Source organism: Panthera leo, chromosome C2, assembly GCF_018350215.1.
Source record: "Panthera leo isolate Ple1 chromosome C2, P.leo_Ple1_pat1.1, whole genome shotgun sequence".
Lineage (NCBI taxonomy): Eukaryota > Metazoa > Chordata > Mammalia > Carnivora > Felidae > Panthera > Panthera leo.
In genome coordinates this window covers 94,915,182-94,937,086 of record NC_056687.1, presented here as the reverse complement: position 1 = coordinate 94,937,086, position 21,905 = coordinate 94,915,182, and the positions used below count along the sequence as shown (strand labels likewise).

Sequence of the window (21,905 nt, the reverse complement as noted above, 5' to 3'; positions counted from 1 at the left end):
CCATTTGCTGAGTGCACAGGAAGGTCAGACACTATCAATAAGCAAGGCTGAATGAGATGTTTGGCATTTTCTTAAGAATTTAAAAATAATATTTGTTAGAGTCTTCCTCTTAGAGAGATTGTCTATAAAATGGAAATGTATGGCTTTTTTGTAAAAGATGCATTTGGAAACTTTTGATATTTCTTTTAGTGCTTTAAATCGTTCTAAGGTCTCACATGAACAGTTGCATGATTGAAATGGCATCTAAATTTTGGTTGACATTTACATGTGACTCTATTGTGTGGTCTGTTGATCTTAAATAAGAAGAAACCCCCTCCCCCTTTATTTTTGGCTCTATTCCAGGCTGTACTCTCTGTGTAATACTTACCTTTATATCTCAAGAACATAATAATGTAGATAAGCTCACAGGTCTGAAGTGACACAAATTTAAAGTCCAAATGTATTTCCTATTATTTTCAGCAATTTTAATGCTCAGAACAGGACCAGGAATAATTTTAAAAGCTAGTTGGGGAGTACAAGTTACTTGGCTGTGCTAGTGTCCACAATGTTGACAGCATTTCTTTTCAATTTTGCCAAAATATTTGTGATTTTTTTCCTACTGTATGTTAAAAATTAGAGAGAGAAGAAAGAAGAATCATGATTTGGGCCTCCTCAATAGTGTTATTATTTGCATTTTACAGAAGGTTCAGTTAATATATCTAAGGCCAGGCCGAGACAGTGCCAGAATTGATACATGCTGAATGTAAATCTTGCCACATGTGGGTTGACTCTTCACCTGATAAAGCTATCCTAACTTTTAGCTATTTATATTAACATTGAAAATAGCAAAAAAAATACTTTTAATTAAGTTATTAACTTATGGATATTTTAGACTTTTGTTTTACCTGATCATTGAAGACACATGAAACTATATAGTCTTTTCTCTTTGGAAGTAAATGTAAACATTTTATACATCATTTTGTGCTCTTGCACGTCCCCTCCTCCCGCGCCCCCAGCCCCAGTGAATATTAGTGCTCTGAAAGGCAGCTATGATTTGGGACAATGTAAAACCTTGGCTCCAAACCACCAGAATCAGGGCTTCACTTGCACTGAGAAGCTAAAGATTTGGCTATTGTAGAGATTAAGTGATCCTCCCTTTGTTCACACCCCTGCTGGTTAAATTTGCTTCTGAAAGTTTGAAACCTCTAAAAGTTTGAAAAGCTGCTCCCAGAACTAGTCATTCCAGATATTCAGATGTGAGGCTCACAGGGGGAGCATCCTTCATCCATTGTGAACTCTTCAATCATCTGCTGCTGCGTGACTCCCTCTCCTTATGGTCACCGTCACTGTAATGCTTCACCCAACCATGTCTGGAATCCAATGGCTAGGGAATGTGGTCTGAGAGATGGGCCCGAGTGTCAAGGTCTTTCCAGAAAGGAGAGACAGAGACATAAGTGGCCAAATAGGCCCAAAGAGCTGAGTTGGGGGTTGCGGGTATAGAAGCATGCTACTGTCTCCCGCACAACAGAAGCGATAACGACAGCTAGCTTTTCTTGGCAGCTTGCTGTAGTCAGATCCTATGCTGAACATTTACATGTATTCTCACAAGTGCCTTACATGGTAGATATTATCTCTTTCGTTTAACAGATAATGAAACTAAGAGTTAAATAATTTATCTGAGATGATACCACTAGAAACTGCCATGAGCAAGAAGATAGCTTCACAACTCCCACTTACTGGTCCCAAACCTGCTTGACTCTGGACTTCAATTTCATGCTATTGCCTTTCCCTTTTGTGACACCACCTTAGGCTCAAAAACTTCCCTGCATGTTACCACATCTGCCGTTAGAATTTTTCAGACAGATGTGTGTGTGTGTGTGTGTGTGTGCGAGCACATGCACATGCACATGTTATGACTTACCACAATAGAGTCCTGATATACTTCTTCCTGAAATTATAAGAATGTGAGATGGTCCCAGTTTGGAAAACCCCATCAAGAGAGCTCCAGCTAATGAGAGAACATTTGCTACCAACATTGCTTTGATTCTGAAATTTTAAAAAGCAAGGATTATAAGTTCAGCATCAAAACTTGATAAAATTATTTGCCCTAAGAGTATGCTAAGGTATTTACCTAAGAGCAGTTATTTTAATTTTGCTGAAACAGCTAGTTGGGGATCTTAAACCATGACTGCTAGTTTGATTTATCTTTTGTCTAAAGCATTAACGATTAATGTTTATAATGAGAAAATCTGAGTTTCATGCACATGATCTCCACATTTTAATAGAGATGATTCAATTGTGGTGATGACTGGTTTGCTTTAAGATAATACTTCTGAAACTTTTTCTTTTTTCTTTTTTTTTTTTTTTCTTCTGAAACTTTTTCAAACAATTAACTAGTTAAGTTTTCTTCAAGAGGGCACCTGGCTGGCTCAGTTGATAGAACATGTGACTCTTGATCTCAGGGTGTGGAGTTCAAGCCCTACATTGGGGGTGGAGCTTACTTTAAAAAAAAAAGAGTACAGATACCATTAAAAATAAAAATAAATAATTAAGTTTTCTTCAAGTTGATTGCTATAAGGCATAATTGCCTGTTGATAGCTATATTCAACACTGTAGTTGTAACTTATGACTTTCTTTCTTTCTTTCTTTCTTTCTTTCTTTCTCTTTCTTTCTTTCTTTCTTTCTTTTCTCTCTCTCCCTTCCTTCCTTCCTTCCTTCCTTCCTTTCTTAATGGTGCACATTTTTAGTTGATGTAGGTCATGTAAGGAACTTTCAAAGTTAAATTTCCTTTAACATGAATTACTTGGAAATAAATTAAAATATACTTTGACTTTAAGCCTTATCAAAGAGAATTATAATTATTCTTATTTTGACATCGTATGTTATATTTCCAGAATCAATGAATTAGTGTCAACCAATGTAAAACATGTAATCAAGTTGACAATAGTAACAAAAATATCATTTTCAAAATTAATCATATGAAAATTAACATTTGCAGACATCTGATACTTTTACTCCCATTAAATGGAAAATTGGGGCACAAAAACCTCCTTTAAAGTTCAGTAGATGATGATAAGGACAATAAAAGAATCTAAATGGGTAGGTGTGGAAATATTTGTGCCACAAACAAATGTCAGCACCTTGTTATATTCTATGTCAATGTTTCAAACTTGAACAGGTGAGCTTTTTCTAAACAAGTATCTTTAACGCCAAGGAGATTTTTTTTTTTTTTTCTGGAGAGTAAAACTATGTAGTCTTATTCTATGTTATATTCTTTGTCAATGTTTCAAACTTGAACAGGTGAGCTTTTTCTAAACAAGTATCTTTAACGCCAAGGAGATTTTTTTTTTTTTTTTCTGGAGAGTAAAACTATGTAGTCTTATTCTTCAGTGATTGCCCACAACTATAGGCTTAATAATATCCTCCAAGAGTCCACATCCTGATCTTCAGAACCTGGCAATACGTTACCTTATATAATAAAAGGGATTTTGCAGGCATGATTAAATCGAGGACACTGAGATAAAGAGATTACCTTGGATTATTCTGGTGGACCCAGTGATGGAATCACTAGTATTCTTATAAGAGGACAGCAGAGGAGAAGATAATGTGATGAAAGAAGTAAGATTGGAGTAATGTGCTTTGAAGATTGAGTGAGGGGCCACAAGCCAAGCAATATAGGTGACCACTGGAAGCTGGAAAAGGGCACGGAAATGAGTTTTTCCCTCAGAACATCTAGAAGGAACCAGCCCTAAAGGCATCAAAATTGGCAAAGATGAAGTCAAGCTTTCACTTTTTGCAGATGACATGATATTATACATGGAAAATCCGATAGACTCCACCAAAAGTCTGCTAGAACTGATACATAAATTCAGCAAAGTTGCAGGATACAAAATCAATGTACAGAAATCAGTTGCATTCTTATACACCAATAATGAAGCAACAGAAAGACAAATAAAGAAACTGATCCCATTCACAATTGCACCAAGAAGCATAAAATACCTAGGAATAAATCTAACCAAAGACGTACAAGATCTGTATGCTGAAAACCATAGAAAGCTTATGAAGGAAATTGAAGAAGATATAAAGAAATGGAAAAACATTCCATGCTCATGGATTGGAAGAACAAACATTGTTAAAATGTCAATACTACCCAAAGCTATCTACACATTCAATGCAACCCCAATCAAAATTGCACCAGCGTTCTTCTTGAAGCTAGAACAAGCAATCCTAAAATTTGTATGTAAACACAAAAGGCCCCAAATAGCCAAAGTAATTTTGAAGAAGAAGACCAAAGCAGGAGGCATCACAATCCCAGACTTTAGCCTCTACTACAAAGCTGTCATCATCAAGACAGCATGGTATTGGCGTAAAAACAGACACATAGACCAATGGAATAGAATAGAAACCCCCGAACTAGACCCACACATGTATGGCCAACTAATCTTTGACAAAGCAGGAAAGAGTATCCAATGGAAAAAAAGACAGTCTCTTTAGCAAATGGTGCTGGGAGAACTGGACAACAACATGCAGAAGAATGAAACTAGACCACTTTCTCACACCATTCACAAAAATAAACTCAAAATGGATAAAGGACCTGAATGTGAGACAGGAAACCATCAAAACACTAGAGGAGAAACCAGGAAAAGACCTCTCTGACCTCAGCCGCAGCAATTTCTTACTTGACACATCCCCAAAGGCAAGCAAATTAAAAGCAAAAATGAACTATTGGGACCTCATCAAGATAAAAAGCTTCTGCACAGCAAAGGAAACAATCAACAAAACTAAAAGGCAACCGATGGAATGGGAAAAGATATTTGCAAATGACATATCGGACAAAGGGCTAGTATCCAAAATCTATAAAGAGCTCACCAAACTCCACACCCGAAAAACAAATAACCCAGTGAAGAAATGGGCAGAAAACATGAATAGACACTTCTCTAAAGAAGACATCCGGATGGCCAACAGGCACATGAAAAGATGCTCAACATTGCTCCTCATCAGGGAAATACAAATCAAAACCACACTCAGATATCACCTCATGCCAGTCAGAGTGGCCAAAATGAACAGATCAGGAGACTATATATGCTGGAGAGGATGTGGAGAAACGGGAACCCTCTTACACTGTTGGTGGGAGTGCAAACTGGTGCAGCCACTCTGGAAAACAGTGTGGAGGTTCCTCAAAAAATTAAAAATAGATCTACCCTATGACCCAGCAGTAGCACTGCTAGGAATTTACCCAAAGGATACAGGAGTACTGATGCATAGGGGCACTTGTACCCCAATGTTTATAGCAGCACTCTCAACAATAGCCAAATTGTGGAAATTGTGGTTTAATACTGGGGCGCCTGGGTGGCTCAGTCGGTTAAGCGTCTGACTTCAGCTCAGGTCACGATCTCGCGGTCCGTGAGTTCGAGCCCCGTGTCGGGCTTTGGGCTGATGGCTCGGAGCCTGGAGCCTGCAGCCTGCTTCCGATTCTGTGTCTCCCTCTCTCTCTGCCCCTCCCCCATTCATGCTCTGTCTCTCTCTGTCTCAAAAATAAATAAACGTTAAAAAAAATAAAAAAAAAATAAAAAGAAATTGTGGTTTATATACACAATGGAGTACTACGTGGCAATGAGAAAGAATGAAATATGGCCTTTGTAGCAACGTGGATGGAACTGGAGAGTGTTATGCTAAGTGAAATAAGCCATACAGAGAAAGACAGATACCATATGTTTTCACTCTTATGTGGATCCTGAGAAACTTAACAGAAACCTATGGGGGAGGGGAAGGAGAAAAAAAAAAAGAGGTTAGAGTGGGAGAGAGCCAAAGCATAAGAGACTCTTAAAAACAGAACAAACTGAGGGTTGATGGGGGGTGGGAGGGAGGGGAGGGTGGGTGATGGGCATTGAAGACGGCACCTTTTGGGATGAGCACTGTGTGTTGTATGGAAACTAATTTGACAATAAATTTCATATATTAAAAAAAAAACTTAATAAAAAAATAAAAAGTAAATTGAAAAAAAAAAAAAATAGAAGGAACCAGCCCTGCTGACACCTCGGCTTCAGCCAAATGAAACTGAATTTGGGCTTCTAACCTCCAAAACTGTAAGAAAATTAATTTGTGTTGTTTTCAGCCACTGCTTAGGGTAACTCATTAGAGCAGTAATAGAAAAACAATATATGTGAATTGTCAACTACTCAAAGGGAAGGAAAACAGTGATTTAGAGCTGACCAACTTCAGAGCTGCAGAGCAGAACAAGACAGGGATATTTCTCTGTGAAGTGCCTTTTCTTTACACAAGGACAGAAGACAAACAAATTCAATAATTGACCTTAAGAAAATTGTTATTAGCTGGCTAGTCGTATATTCTATTAGGGAGAATATTCTATTAGGCAGAAAAACTCTTAAAAGAGATAGCCTGAAAGTACTTTTGGTGCCAGATTTCTCTTAAGTCCCTCTTCCTTAACCACCAAGGGATGCTAGAGCACTTTGTACAACTTAGAGGATTTTAACTTCTGCTCAGACGGGAGAAATGGCCAAGAATGAATAATCTAAAAATACATGACATTGTTGAATCAGGGAGAAAGAATATATTTCTAAGTATATGTCTTTAAATTTTGCTCTAAATATTCCTGTTAGCGTAGGCATTATCACTGTCATCCTGTCATCATCATTGTCTTCATCATCATCATCATCATCATCACCATCAGCATCACAGTAAGGCTACATTCAGGGCTTGCTTACTATGTGTTGGGCATTGTGATAAACCTCTGTGTATGTTCTCATGTAATCCTTGTAATGATGCTACGAGTTAGGTATTATTTTTTTCTTACATTGTAGATGGAGGGGGAAACATCTTAGAGGACCTAAGTAACTCGTTCATTTTCACACAACTATTAAGTGACAGAGCTGGGAGTTGATCTGTGTGAAATGAGAGGTTAATGTTTGGTTTTAGTGAGTTCCATTGTTTATATAAAAGAAAGAGTGTATTCAAATACAAGGTATGTACACCTTATGTACAACTTATGGTAGCATGGATTGATTGCACAGATCATGGTCTCCTCCACCATATCCTTGTAATTAAATTTTCAGAACACAGCCTCTGGAAAAATTGACCCTGAGAAGCCAAATCTATAAAACAGTGGCCACAGACATTTATTACCTATTTCACAATTACAAGGAAAGAGTTTTTAAAGCAGTAATAGAAATATACATTTTTCTTTATTTATTTTTAACTGATGGAGCAACGACCTGGTCAATAAGGAAAATCATGGCATTTATCAGTGACTCTTCCTAGAAAAATAGTTTTATAGGAGAGACTAAACCCTTTTGTCTTAATTTTGATGTTAAAATTATTAATTTGTGGCTCTTTTCATGGAGAATCATTTTTCTACTGAGAGCTGGAAGAAGCATCACTTTTAGTTTACCATAAGTCATTTGATAAATAATCATTTGACATGGTTTTGGGGTATGATCATTGTTGATGCTAAATTCTAAGACTTGAGAGGGCATGCATCTGTTTCCTTCAGTAGGACCTGAAATAAATGTTTTAGAGTATGTCACTGGACCTGCCAGAATCTCATCTCTAAATGAGATGACAATAAGGACTTAAGTTTTCTTTCTTTCTTTCTATCTTTCTTTCTTTCTCTTTCTTTCTCTTTCTTCTTTCTCTCTCTCTCTCTTTCTTTCTTTCTTTCTTTCTTTCTTTCTTTCTTTCTTTAAGCTTCATGCCCAACTTTGGGCTTGAACTCATGACCCTAAGATCAAGAGTCACAGGCTCCACCAACTGAGCCAGCCAAGTGCCCCTTAAATTTTTTCTTTAAGAATGGGAAGAGGTAGAAAATATCAGTAGCTGGTGAAAGAATTGGTTGGTTCATGTTATAAAATTTAACTTTGGTTAATTTTATTTATTTTAGAAATAATCTAAAAAATTTTCCAATTACTGCTTAAATCAATTTGGTTCAAATTAAAATGATTTAATTTTTTTAAACAATTTAAGTCAGTTTATGAACCTTGTAACTTATGGATTCTAAGTTCAGCTAAACACGTGTAAATTGAGAAAAATGTGAGAAACTGACTCTTTTATGGTAGAGGAATGTCCTTTCAAATAAGAACAAGAATAAAACTTAGGTTATTAGGTTATTCAGTATTTAAGAAAACTTCTTACAGTCTTGTTATATAAAATCTCCAGTGCAAGAGGAAGAAATTTTCAGTACTTTAATAACCAGAGAGATAAAATTATAATTTAAAGTAGGAATTTAAAAAACTAAATTAATTTTAATCCAGAATTACTAAAATAGATGCCTATATCATTTACATCTTTAAATATTTTTGCATTTTCTAAATTGTCCATATTTGCATATTTATTTTTATCATTAGAAAAAATATAATTAATAAACAAAAGGTGGCATCAAAAAGTAGAAAATAAATCTAAAAAAACCCAACCATTTGATTTTTCTGATTTTTCTGATTTTATTTCCTCTCTCTGGTGGTGGGGGCAGAATCCCAACTTAGTATGTCACATGACTAAATGAAAGAAATTTGAGTCTGAAGGAGTTCCAGTGATGTTTTAAATCCAAAACACCTGGTAAAAACTAGAGTAAAGAAATGGAGACACTATTTGTTTCATCTCTGGTTCGGGCTTTGACATAGCAGTAGCAGCAGCTAGAAACCCAGGCCAACTGTATTGGGCAACTGAGAGTTAGGGATATTGGTTTGACCTTAGGACTTGACTGATCCAAATGCCAAATTCTAATTTGAAAATGAAAAACTGGGGGTCTGAGAAATGGAGTGATTTGGGGAAGCAAACAATGGATTCCCTGGTTAAAAATTTCACTCTTGGCTTTTCTATAGTTCTTGAGTTAACCATTTGTGTAGTGGTTTCTTAACATATTTTTAAAACTAATGAATTTAGAGAATCAAAGCATTTCTGTGGAAATACACACCAAATTCAGTTTTGCTATGAATGCTTCCACAATTAAGCAGACTAGGGCAAGAGCTTTCTCCATTATTCAGTCTAAAACCAACCTAACTGATAGGGTCATGAATTGAAAAACAAACAAACAAACAAACAAACAAGCAAACAAAAAACAACTTCAAAACTATTCCACAAAAGGAAAGATGATTTCTTCCTAAACAAAGTCTTAACAAACCCCAAGTACTAGTTCCCATGTTTATGCTTATTTATGAAACTTGCCTACCTTCCAAGCTGGTCTCCAAGCCACCCACCAAAGAAGGATGCAATCATTCCACCAACTGCAAAGCTAGACACAGACAAGGACCAGAGCATGGTAATGAGGCTAGTAGATGTTGTAGTCTCTTCCTCCTCCAAAGAGGTTGGTGTTGAATCCCTTAGGTATGGGATTGTGGGCAGGTCATTTGTACTGTTGATAGTATAGTTGTTGATAGCTTTTCGGTCTTCCAGTGGAATACCCAAAACATATTCATAATGGGATATTATTACCTGGGGAAATAAAATAAAGAAAAATAGCTCCAACATCTCATATACTCTATACATTTTTTCTTTGTTTTTCCTTTAGAATGTTTGTTAGGTGTTTAAAAGTGTCATCCCAATTATGTGTGTTATATACATGCAGTCACAGATAGATTTATTTACAGTTGACCATATCCTGTAAAACAGAGGTCGCAAATTCCAGTGCCTACAGGAACTAGGCAGCAACAAATAAGTGAAGGAGAACCTTGATAGCTAGGAGAACTGAAATACAGTCTCTACTATTGAGACTATAATAGTAAGTGGGCAAGGTTATAGCACTGGAGAGCATTTGCCTCACCTAAAGGAGGAAGCTGCAAATGTGAGACTAGTGTTTCATGACCTTTAATTTTTATTTATTTATTTTTTTTATTTTTTTTTTCAACGTTTTTTATTTATTTTTGGGACAGAGAGAGACAGAGCATGAACGGGGGAGGGGCAGAGAGAGAGGGAGACACAGAATCGGAAACAGGCTCCAGGCTCCGAGCCATCAGCCCAGAGCCTGACACGGGGCTCGAACTCACAGACCGCGAGATCGTGACCTGGCTGAAGTCGGATGCTTAACCGACTGCGCCACCCAGGCGCCCCAATGACCTTTAATTTTTAAAAAGAAGCCAGAAATCTTGGGGTGCCTGGGTGGCTCAGTCAGTTAATCATCCAATTCGTGGTTTCGGCTCAGGTCATGAACTCTTGGTTTGTGAGTTCAAGCTCTGAATCGGGCTCTGCACTGGCAGTGTGGGATTCTCTCTGCTTGGGATTCTCTCTCTCTGCCCCTCCCCTGCTTTCTCTCTTTCTTTCTCTCTCAAAATAAATAAATAAATAAATAAATAAATAAATAAATGGAAAGAAACCAGAAATCTGTATTTTTATATAAAATTCTTTAAGTTTTAAATGCAAGCAGCTATTCAAATGGAAAATATTCTGCAGGCTAAAAAGACTAGGTGCTGTATCCTTGCTAGAAGTATGCTATAAATTTAGCAATAAACTTCCTGGCAGCCAGCTCAAAGAGAAGAAAACAGTCCTGTATCCTGATGAATTTCAAAGATAAAAACAACTCAGTGGCCCCTCAGAAGGTGTTGGGACCTGAAGGAATTTTTTTCTTCTGGATCCCCACAGAGTTCGGTGTGTAATATAATGAACAATTCTCAGAACTAAATTTCACAGCACCATTATTTTATCATGTGTTTCTGAAGAGGCAAAGATCCTACCAAAATATAATTTAGTAAAGGCACAGCCTTCAGGCTTCCTTCTTTGTCCTTCCTCTCAGTGATGGTTTGGTCACTATTGAGTGGTCTGGGAGGACCTCTGACAAGGACCTGGAATACAACTGACTAGGTTGCCAGTCATAGGGTAAAGCCCAATGTGGTAAAGTCAACTGAGTGAGGGAGGGAAGTGACGTCCTCTTATGATAAAAGAAGTCTGACCATGACATTACCTCATTAGCAGACCACTCTATAGGGATAATATACATAGAAAAAAGGCTAGAAGGAAACATCCAAAATGTTCTCAGCTGTTTGCTCTATGTGGTAGAATAATTATAGATGATTATTTCTAACACTTTCTGTAACAGGTATGTGTAGCTTTTTGTTTTTCTTTTTTAATTTCTTTTGAGAGAGAGAAAAGGAGAGTGTGTGCATGTGCACGTGTGGGCAAGTGGGGGGAGAGGCAGAGAGAGAGGAGAGAGAATCCCAAGCATGCTCTGTGCTGTCAGTGCAGAGCCCTACTCAAGTATCGATCTCATGAACCATGAGATCGTGACCTGGGTTGAAATCAAGTCAAACGCTTAACCAACTGAGCTACCCAAGTGCCCCTGTATAATTTTTTATAATCATAAAAAAGTGTGACTTTAAAATACCCTAAAATAATGCCAAATGTCATCCCACTAACAAAAACAAATGAAGCTGAATGATTATTATTCTATAATGGTGTTTAAGTGCCTTGTTAAACACAGAAAAGAAGGGCTCTAGATAAGGCACTAAGCCGGATGCCAGTCGGGGATCCTGTTTTCAAGTCTGGCTCTAGGACTTGGATTGAAGGAGGGGAAACCTTAGACTAATTTCCCCTCTCCTTCCCTGGAGAGGATGGTTTAAATAGAATGTGAAAAGATCTTTCACAAAAAAGAGGCTTGCTGATTCTGAATTATGGTGATGTTGAACCAAATTTCAAGAAGCCCACTCAGAAAAAAAGCCATGACCCCCAGCATTATCATCTAAATCTCTCACCCTCGGCAAGACAGTCACACCCATGAAAATATTATGTGGCGCCTGACCAAAGCACATCTTCTGGTCCAAGGAGCAGCCCTTCCAGGGTTGTATATTCTATACATACGATCACAGGTAGATTTATTTATTGTTGACCATATCTGTGGCCAGCACACATTTTCCATGGAGCCCAACATTGTAAGAGAAGCAGATGAAATATGATTTATTCATAGAAGGCACCCAACAAATGCTTGCACTTTCACCTTCTGCCACTCCTTTCCCCCCACCTTCTCTCCTCTCTTTCTTTACTCATGGAACACTTTATTGAACCCCATTATGCCAATGACAGGAAGAGGAATGAGACATCAATCCTGACCTAAATGACCCGACAGCCTTCATTAGAGCAAGGGGGGTGAATTCCTGGTTTCCCCACTTACAAGCCATGGGAGCTGAGAAAAATGACAGCCCTCTCCTATTTATTCATTGGATACCAGAGTAGGGATGCACAAAATAAATGAGAAAAGTTATAGAAATTATTCAATATTAAAAAAAATACCCATCCAAATAGTTATTATGGAGAAAATCCAAATTTTTATTGGACTTCTTGACTATTATTAAATAGTTTCATATTATTTTTCTTTGAATTAGCTATGGGAGACAGAAGTAGGAGGAAGGACTAGGACGTTTTTAGTGTTAAGTTTCCTAAAGGTTTTCAACTGACCTAGAATTGGGTATAATAAGGTTTTTAGAGGTCCAACTAGGGAGAACATATGTTAAAATGCCCGATGCACAGTGAGTTGGTGCTCAGTAAAAGTTAGTGCACTAAAATCCTTCTATTGCTTCCTCTTATTCCCTAGCATTTTTCATTCATTTTTCCACTCACGTATGGTGGGGGGCTCTGAATCAAGGCTGCAATAAGCTCTTCAGTTTTTAAAAACAACATCAATAGGCATGTGGTATTCTGGCTAGAGTTTTCTGTGAGCTCAGCAAACAGCAGAGTCAGAGATCAGGAGTTGTTTATTGCCCTTTCTTTCTTTGTGAGGGTGATAGAGGAGTCAAGGCCAAGTTATCAGCTCTGAAACCACGCACATGGTGCCTGACAGAATGCTGGGATTACCCTGTGTTCTCCACGTGGGCACACTTTATCTCTGTGTATGAGGAACGCAGATCTTTCAGTCACTGACAGAAATCGCCACAAAGAGAATTGAATTGTACATGTTTCACTTGCCTCTTGAGGTGCGTTGATCACGCCAATATCATATCCAAACTGGAAGGAACCTAGTGCAGCTGTGACGACAGCGAAAACCAAAGTCCCGGTGACCTGTGGGGAATGAAACACAGGGCTAGGAAACACTAAGCAATTTCAGTTACCTGCCATCCTGTCGGTCTGCAGCTTGGATTTCTGACAGGCTCCACAGGCTGGTTCTTGATCCTTGATACTCATTCACAGTATGCCTTATGTTCCCAGCAGGCGTCATTCATACAGGAATGTAAAAGCCATTCATCATGTCCTCTACACTGCTAAAGCTGAGAGAAGTTTGGGACAATTTCTTCCAAGAGAGGAACGAAACATCCTTTTACATACACACACACACACACACACACAAATATATATATATGTATATATTTAAGATTCAAAATCAGGACTGAGGACTAGAATTGCTACTGACTGAAGGCAACTGCCATGACAGAAACAGTCAGTTTATATCATTGGGAGAAGTCAAATAAGACACCTGTAACAAAGAGATAGGGGGCGCTCCTCGGCATTGCTGTTGTACAAAACCACCTCAAAACTCATATAAGAGGCATAGGCCAGGCTTTATCACAACCACATCACCTTCCATGTAAGGATAATTTTCAAGATTTGCAACTGGTTGAACCTAGAGCTATGGATTAAAGCATGTTCTTTTCTTCCCAACTCCATGTAGCTACAAAAAACAGTGTAGAAAGGAACATTTATTCCCTTCAACTCAAAATTACACGTCTGACCATCTTAGAGAAATCATATCATACATATGGAATCACGTTTCAGGATATTTGATGAAGCTGTGTGTGTGTGTGTGTGTGTGTGTGTGTGTGATAGAAAAAATTGTAGAAAGAACCTAAATGTCATTCAGTGGAAAATGGCCAGATAGACTCAAATACATCATAAGACCTATAACTCGCTATGCTGCAGTTAAAAGGAATAATGTGACTGTTATGTACTGACTTATTGTTACGTGACAAATGAAGCTGTGTAATCTCATTAATATTTTTTTAAAAAGGCTTAAACCCGAGTATTCTTTGATTTGTGCATGTTGTATGTAAGTCACAGAATATTTTCTTGAAGAAAAAATAACAAAAGGATGATCGTTGAGGAGGAATATGAGACTAGAGAAGAGGGTATTTTTTCTTTTATTTATACTATGAGTCATTTTATGAGGAAATAATTTCATATATAATTACATAATTTAAATGTTTAAATAAATAACATGGACTATTGTAAAAATTCCATTGAACAAATGAATGAGTCATATCAACATGGATTCCAGTTCCCACTCTGATATTTAGGGAGTATGTGACCCAAGCCACTTCTCCTATAGGATCCTCAGTTTTTCTCTAAATTGGGGGATCATTGTAAACCCCTACTCCAGCATGAAAAATAGCTTATTAGTCAGGTCCCCTCATTCCCTAATAAAGCTAGATATCAGAAATTTCAGTGTCCTCATCCACAAAGTATAATCACAGAACCAGCCCGAGAGCCCTTGAGGTTAGAGTCTAGTGGTCTTATAACCAGACCCGAGTTAGAGAGCTTGTTACAGGTGTAGCTTCCTGGAGTTCATCCCAGACCTATTACTGGGTTGGACTCTCTGGGGAGAGAATTGGGAATCTGTAGGTTTGTCCTCTTTCCACTAATTCAGAATCAAGTTCAGGTGGCACCTCTGTAGACTTTTCTTCCCAGCAACCTCCTTCCCTGAAAGGACTTAAAAACTTTCCCCAAAGATATGATAATATTATATATGTATATCTTAAAAGAAGCATATATATCTCATATAATATGCATTATATATTGAGATATAAACCATATGTATATTTATACATATACATAATAAAATAATTGTAAATAAATTCAAAGTAAAATGTACATGTGTGTATACATACACACAATATGCTACATGGTGTATGGGATTACCAGAGATTTTGAATTATCCTTTAACATGTAACTAGATCTCTAATACCTAGTGCCTCAGGCAGCCAAAGCTAAAATGGGTTCCATTTACTTGGTTGGTGGTTTTTCCTCAAATCCTTTTTCCCCTTCAGCTGTTTCCAAGGACAGGGAATATCATCCTTTCATTTTATTTATAGGGAGTAACCAGCAGCAGCAGTGAGGGGCCCAGTGGCCACCTCGAGAAGGCTTCAACTCACTTCCCTGATAGTGTCTATCACTACCATCTAGACAATCTGATATTAGGTGCAATGCAAACACAGCTTCAAGGCCTGATACTGAATATTTATGCCTAGTGCATGCCTATTCATTGCTCTATGTGTATCATCTCTTTTAACTGCTCTCAGTTTTCTCTTATTTGTCTAATAAATGAAACTAGTTTATTATCTTAAAGTTCTTGTAGGTCAAGAGTCTGGTATGAGTCTCACCAGACTAAAATTAAGATGTTGGCAGGTTGTGTTCCTCTCTGGAGGCTGTGGAGGAAAATTCGGGTTGATGGTAGAATTCTGTTCCCCATGGTTGTAGAATCTGTGTTTTTGTGCTGGCTGCAAAGTGAGGGCCATTCCGAGCTCTAGAGGCCACCACATTCCTTGGCTAGTGGTGCCCTTCCCCTGTCTTTGTGGCCAGAAATGGGTCAGTTAGGTCCTCACACTAATCCTGACCACTGCAGAAAAGTTCTTCCCTTTGAAGAATTTGTGGGGTTAGATTTGGCCTAGCTGGATAATCCAGGGAAATCTCTGTATCTTAATGACATTTGTAAAGTCCTTTTTGCCATTTAAGGTAGCATATTTACATATTCTGGAGATAAGGTAATGGCCATCTTTGGAGAGCCATTTTTCTACCAACCACACTTCTCATGACAGCACCATCAGCATCCCTATTTTATAGGTAACAAGACTAGATTAAGGTCTCAGAGGCAGTAACTTGTACAATAATGACATGGGTGCAGACCTTATGCTTTTAACTAATGGGTTATTTTGCATTTTTCATCGGTCAGAAATAGGCATTCAAAATTCAAGACATTCAAAATTTCATCTAGTTGGTCAGATAAGAAACAAACATCTAAAAATCTAGGATCATTATCTTTCTCAATAAAAAAAAATATATATCTGGGTTGCCTGGGTGGCTCAGTCAGTTAATCGTCCGACTTCAGTTCAGGTCATGATCTCACAATTTGTGGGTTCAAGCCCTACATCAAGCTCTGTGCTGAAAGCTCAGAGCCTGGATCCTGCTTTGGATTCTGTGTCTCCCTCTCGCTTGGTCCCTCCCCCACTCACACTCTGTCTCTCTCAAAAATAAATAAACATTTAAAAAATATATTAAGAGTGCACATATTTATAGAATTTGCAAGTGTGACGCTGAAACCAAATCACCAATAGTGCCCAGTTTCAAGTTCACTTTCCCACTACCCACCACACAAATCCCCTCCTTCCTCATCTACCCACAGAAAACTTGTGAAGTTTCTGTACAAAAATACAAAAGGGCCAAAGTTACTCAACTGCTCATCTACAACTCATGGCCTTGAAGAACCTCATGGCCTTCCCACCACCAAATCCAGGGCCATGATATACTCACCCAATTTCTTCCCTTCATCTCCTTTTCTTCCTGTGGCAGAATGTCCAAGTACTTGGTGTCTTAGTGACTGCCCTTCCCACTCCATCCCTGGGCTTCTGCTCTCTGCTGGCTCTCTCCTCCTGCCCCCACCAGACAATCATATAGTTCCTCTCTTCTTATTTTAACAATCCAACTAGTCACCATGCCAATGGTGAGCAGGGGTGCTATGGAAATGGAAGTTGGTGGTGAAGGTGGTGGCAGTAGCAGATTTGGTCCCCCATAATCTCCATCGGCCCACCCCTGCCACTCCAAACAGCGTTAGCTGCTCCTACATTACTTTGATAAAAACGAAATTTAATTTTCAGAGATCGAAGTTCTCTGGAGCTCTGGTCCCATTACTTTCTAATCACATTGTTCTAAGTCATTACTGTAGCAATTCTGGGGCTGCCCCTAAAACCAATTTCTCATTTTATAGGAATAACAACAACAAAAACAACAAAAAGGAACTGTGAAGGAAATAGTTTTTAAACATTTAGAAATCTTAGAGTGTTCTTAAAGTCCTTGTCCTCTGGTCTTCCTGGCTTCTTTTTTAGAGTTGGCTCTGGTCTTGTCATGCCAAGGGAAGCTGCAGTCTCCCCACTTTAGCTTCCTAAGATGGAAATTTCATCTAGTTGGTCAGATAAGGAATAATGTTATCCATTTGAAGCAGGTCACTTGAATTCCCAACTGAAGCGATAGTTCTAAATATAGAAGTCTCTGGAGCTGTTTGATTTCCTTCCTTCCTTCCTTCCTGCCTTCCTTCCTTCCTTCCTTCCTTCCTTCCTTCCTTCCTCTTTTTTTTTTCTCTTTCTCCCTTTCTCCCTTCCTCCTTTCCTTCCTTACATTCTTTCCTTCTCTTTCTTTGTTTTTCTCTTATTTCAGGTTTAATTACCCTCTCTGAACTTCACTTTAAACCGGTTCTTTGCTTCCCATCTTTTCTTTTTCAGTTGTGAAATGAAAACAGATAACATTTATAGTCAATCTTCTGTGTGGTTTGGCACTAAGCTTGGTCAAAGAAAGTTTCGTTTATGAGAGGGAATACGTCTGAAGACTGCTACCTTTGAATTAGCTTGTTAACCCCGTCCATTAAATCTGATGCCCAAGAAACTGACTCAAGGTTAGGTACATAGGAGCTAATGAAAACAGTGAGAACTTAGGATCTTACTCTGTACAGGTTCTAAATGGTCACCTGTTCTTTCAACAGCCTTGTAAGTAGTAATTATTATTATCCTGTCACATATGGAAAAACCAATACACAAAGGGTAAGGAATTTGTCTGAAGGCTAAATACCTACAAAATGGCTGAAGATCTTCAAGACTTTTCTCTTGGCTTCTTCATGGGCTACAAGATATCTTAGAATGACTACCTTCACTTAGAGCTTAACACTTTTAAGTTAGAGAAACTAGATTCCACATCCAATTAAAAATCTGCTGCTGGATAAATGTGGAAGTATGTAGACTAGGCAAGTGGCTGAATTCTAACATAAAACAAAATGTAATGTTTAATTTGTGGCTTAGAAATCAAAAGGGTTTGTTAAAAAACAGATAGACTTAGAATTCAGGAAACCTCAAAGAGTCCCAGCTAGGCCTTTAATAACCCTGAGCCTGTTTCTTTGCCAAAAAAGTGGGTATAATAATAGTTAATGCATAAGATTATCATAAAGATTAAACAAGATACATAATATGGTCTTTCTATAAACAATAAAAGGGCTATAAAACAACTGCATCTTTAATCACATTAGGATCTCATTTATCTCTCTTGTCAACCAACCACCTTTCAACTTTTCATACATCGCCAATAATCTTCACAGCAATACTACAAAGTGCAGGAAGTTATCTTCATTTTGCAGGTGAGGAAATCAGAGCTCACAGAAGATTAAGCAATATTCCAACTACAATACAGCTAGTAACAGATATTCTAGTGTTGGAACCCAGAGCTGGTGTTTGTAAGCTCTCACTGATAAACACAAAAGCAGATTTTCAGCAGCTACTGATTGACTAGGTCAGGAGGAAAAGCTGATGTCTTCCCTCTAAACTGCATGACTCCAAATGCAAACCTAAAGGTGATCTTGCATCCAACTTTAGAAAACCCCACGGGCCTCTCAAGCCATAGGATTTTCAAGCTGAAAGGGACCTTAGAGAACAGAGGATTCTAGTCTAATTTCTTCATTTTTTACTTGAAGAAAATGAGTTCAAGTCTCTTGTCTGAGTTATATAGTGCATTATTGGGCATATCCAATGTGAGAACTCAGGTCTCCTGACCCTCAGTTCCATGTTTATCCCACTTCTTTTAAAGTCTGGGCAGATTTACAAAGCTGCAACATTGTGCTTTCCAACAGTTTGCATTATTTCTGGGTTCTATTATTAGGCAATTCCTTAGTTCTCAAGAAAAGCCCTATGACAGTTTCTCAAGCTCCCAAAGGGAATTTAATCATAGTTCAAAATGAAGCTTGAGCACTTACTACGTGCCAGACACTGTGGTAAGCACATTATCTTCCCTTTTGCAGTATCTTCCAAACTCTAGTTATTTGAATACTACCTTTATTATTTTGCCAAATCTACATACCATCTGTATAGGTATTAATGTAATATTTGTCTTCATATCATCTTGAAAGTGTTAACTGCTTTAGCTTTATCCTGGGCTGTGATAGGAAATCAGGGTGTCCTAGGTATTTTTAAAATATGCATCACGTAAATACATAACTATTAGCATTAACAGTCATCTGAACTCTGTAATATTATCTCATTTAAATACCCCCAGACCATAAAAAACTATTGTTATCCCTGCATATCCTATATCATACCCTTCTATTGTATCCCAATATGTTCGCATTTTGTCACAATATAGAAAACCCAAGCTTGCTTAAATAACTCTGGTCTCACGGCAAGTAAGTAGCATCACCATACTCTAAATCCAAGCCTGGCTAACTGCAAAGTCTTTGCTCCCAGCCTCGTCACTTACTGACATGAAGAAGTGCTTACAGAAAGTTACATCAGGTCAGAACTTTAGGGGTCCTACTCTTCCAGGGCCACAGATTTACCCACATGTATGATTATGTGCAGGGGTGGGTGAGTTTGGTTGGGGAAAACTTATAAGGGAACAACAGCACTATGACCTTTTTCTCTTTAAGTTTTTATTTTGGAAAATATCTACAGAGAAGCTGAAAGAGTAGTGCAATGACCACTCCATAACCTGTGTTCAAGGATGGTTCACATTTACACTTGTTAAACTTGCACTGTGTGTGTGCACACACGTGCATGCACACGTATGTATGTATATCTGTTGTTTTGTTGGAATCATTTGAAAAGAATTTGCACATACTAGTGCCATTTCATTCCTAAATACTTTAGCATGTACTCGTTTAGAACAAAGACATTCTCCTGCATAATTATAATACCATATCACACCCAAGAATGTAATAGATATACTAGTATTATCTAATAAGCAGCCCATTTTCAAAATTTCCCAACTATCCCCATATTGTCCCTTACAGCTCTTTTCTTCTTTCCAGGATCTAAGATCACCTGTCCCATTTGGTTGTCAGTTCTTAGTCTCCTTTTATCTAGAACAGTCCTTCTACCTCTTGTTTTTCGTTCATTGTCATTTTTTTTTTTAATTTCAGACCAATTTTCACGATTAGTTAGATTCAGGTTAACCTGCCCCTTTTTTTGCACATTCCTTCAGTAATATGGTTATGCAAAATCACTTGAGAAAAAGTTACACAGATTGGTCAGAAAACAGAGTAAATATCCTTAAAATCCTGAATAGATACATGATATAAAATCCTGAATAAAATATATATTTTAGCAGCCAGATGAACTATCAGTTGGCCAAGAGAAGTAGCTTTGATCTGTGGTAGCAACACCCAACATTCCCCAAATCCTCCATATGGTCACCAACTTGAACGAATCCCCCTATTCATTTCCTCAAGCCCATTTAAAATAAACATAATGCTGTTTTACCTTATCTTTTGTCATTTTACCAGTTGGAGTCCTCCTCTGAATTACAAGTCCTGTAGTGAGTGTGGCACACGCAGCTGGCCAGCCCCTGCCTTTCTCCAGCTTTCTACTAGTTATACATTAGAGGAGGAGGAGCAAGGCAAGGAAGCTGTGTGGCCATGTAAAAGTCCAAATCTAATCTTGGCAGAGGCTGATATTGATGAGAATGTAATCAATAAATGCTTTGTCTTAGTGACTTGTGGCTTCAATGCCTGTGCACCAGCAAAAGAAAATTGGAGTAGGTCCCTTAGGCATGAGTTACAAAGCAGAGATGGTCACACTTTAAGACACGTTAAGTATGCCAGTAATCAGAGATAGGTGAAAAAAGAAATCGTTGGGGTCCTTTGTAGAAGGTAAGATGTGCTGGGCCAACATACCATGCTGTGGGGATGACAAAGACAGGGAGAAGGGAGGACACTCCACTCTGCCCCATAGAGAACCAGAACAGTGATGTTTGTGCTTTCCAGCTGGGTTTGTGTAGCCAGAGGCCATTGCAGTCTTGAGTGGTTCACCTGAATGAGCTTTGGAGAGCTGTGAACTTGGGTTTGAATCTCAGCATTTACTGGTGGTGTTATTAAGCGGCTGGCTCACAGTGACTTTTCTGTGCCTTAGTTTTTTTCACCTAATAAAATGAAAATAAGAGAACACACGTTGTTTTGTCGCGTGGATTAAATGTCATAGGAAACTGCTTAGCATAATGCATAAGTGCTCAGCAGTGTTGGCTATTATTATTATTGTTTTGGTGTATGTCAAGAGACACTCGTTGGAGTGGGGTTCTTAAATAAATCTGCCCATATGGCTTGAGTTTGTGCCCTTCTGTGTCTCCTGTATGATATTCAGTCCCTATGGGAGCCCAGGTGGCATCAAAATTGGTTGAACTTGAACTGTGTTTGGCGACGATTGTCACTGGCTCCACTGAGGCTCAGCTGGAACCAGGTCCTAGGGAGGAAATATAACAGAGAGTCCCCCAAGCCAGGGATGTTACAAAGAAACAGACAGTGATAAAGTGAAGAGGTAAAGGAGACTCTGATTTCATGTGTCTTGTATTTTGCTGTCATCCTTTTATTTCTATTACCACTCTCTGCAGGGTAACACAACTGAGTAAATAATTCAACTCAAACCACATACTTTTATTGAGCCCGGTACAGTCTCAGGCTCTGAAATACATGAGATAAATAAAACACGTGGAGCTCGTAAGGTATAAGGACAGATGAATGGAATCACAGACACGCAACACAGTTTTTTTTTCTTTAGTAGAAAGGCATGAAGGAATATTATTAGCAATGATAGTTAATCTTTATTGAGTTCTTGCTTGTTGCCAGGTGCTGCTCTCAGCATTTTACATAGATTAACTCGTTCATCGTAACATAAGGCACTCTCCGTTGTTGAGCTAAGCTTTGGGGGAGCAAAGTTAGCCCAGGTAGCCACCTGCCACCAATGACGTTAGTGCGTTGCCAG

General features: G+C 38.3%; 1 protein-coding gene across 1 annotated transcript in view; it reads right to left on the bottom strand.

Moving 5' to 3' along the window:
• The window catches only part of SLC2A2 (solute carrier family 2 member 2), a 30,330-nt gene extending 9,904 nt beyond the window's left edge, over window positions 1-20,426 (bottom strand). The window contains exons 1-4 of the mRNA XM_042955229.1: window positions 20,412-20,426; window positions 12,880-12,972; window positions 9,161-9,423; window positions 1,901-2,025 (exon numbers count right to left, since the gene is read on the bottom strand). Coding sequence (XP_042811163.1) covers window positions 1,901-2,025; window positions 9,161-9,423; window positions 12,880-12,972; window positions 20,412-20,426 — 496 coding nt within the window. The remainder of the gene's footprint in view (window positions 1-1,900; window positions 2,026-9,160; window positions 9,424-12,879; window positions 12,973-20,411) is intronic.
• Between the last annotated feature and the right edge of the window lie 1,479 nt (window positions 20,427-21,905).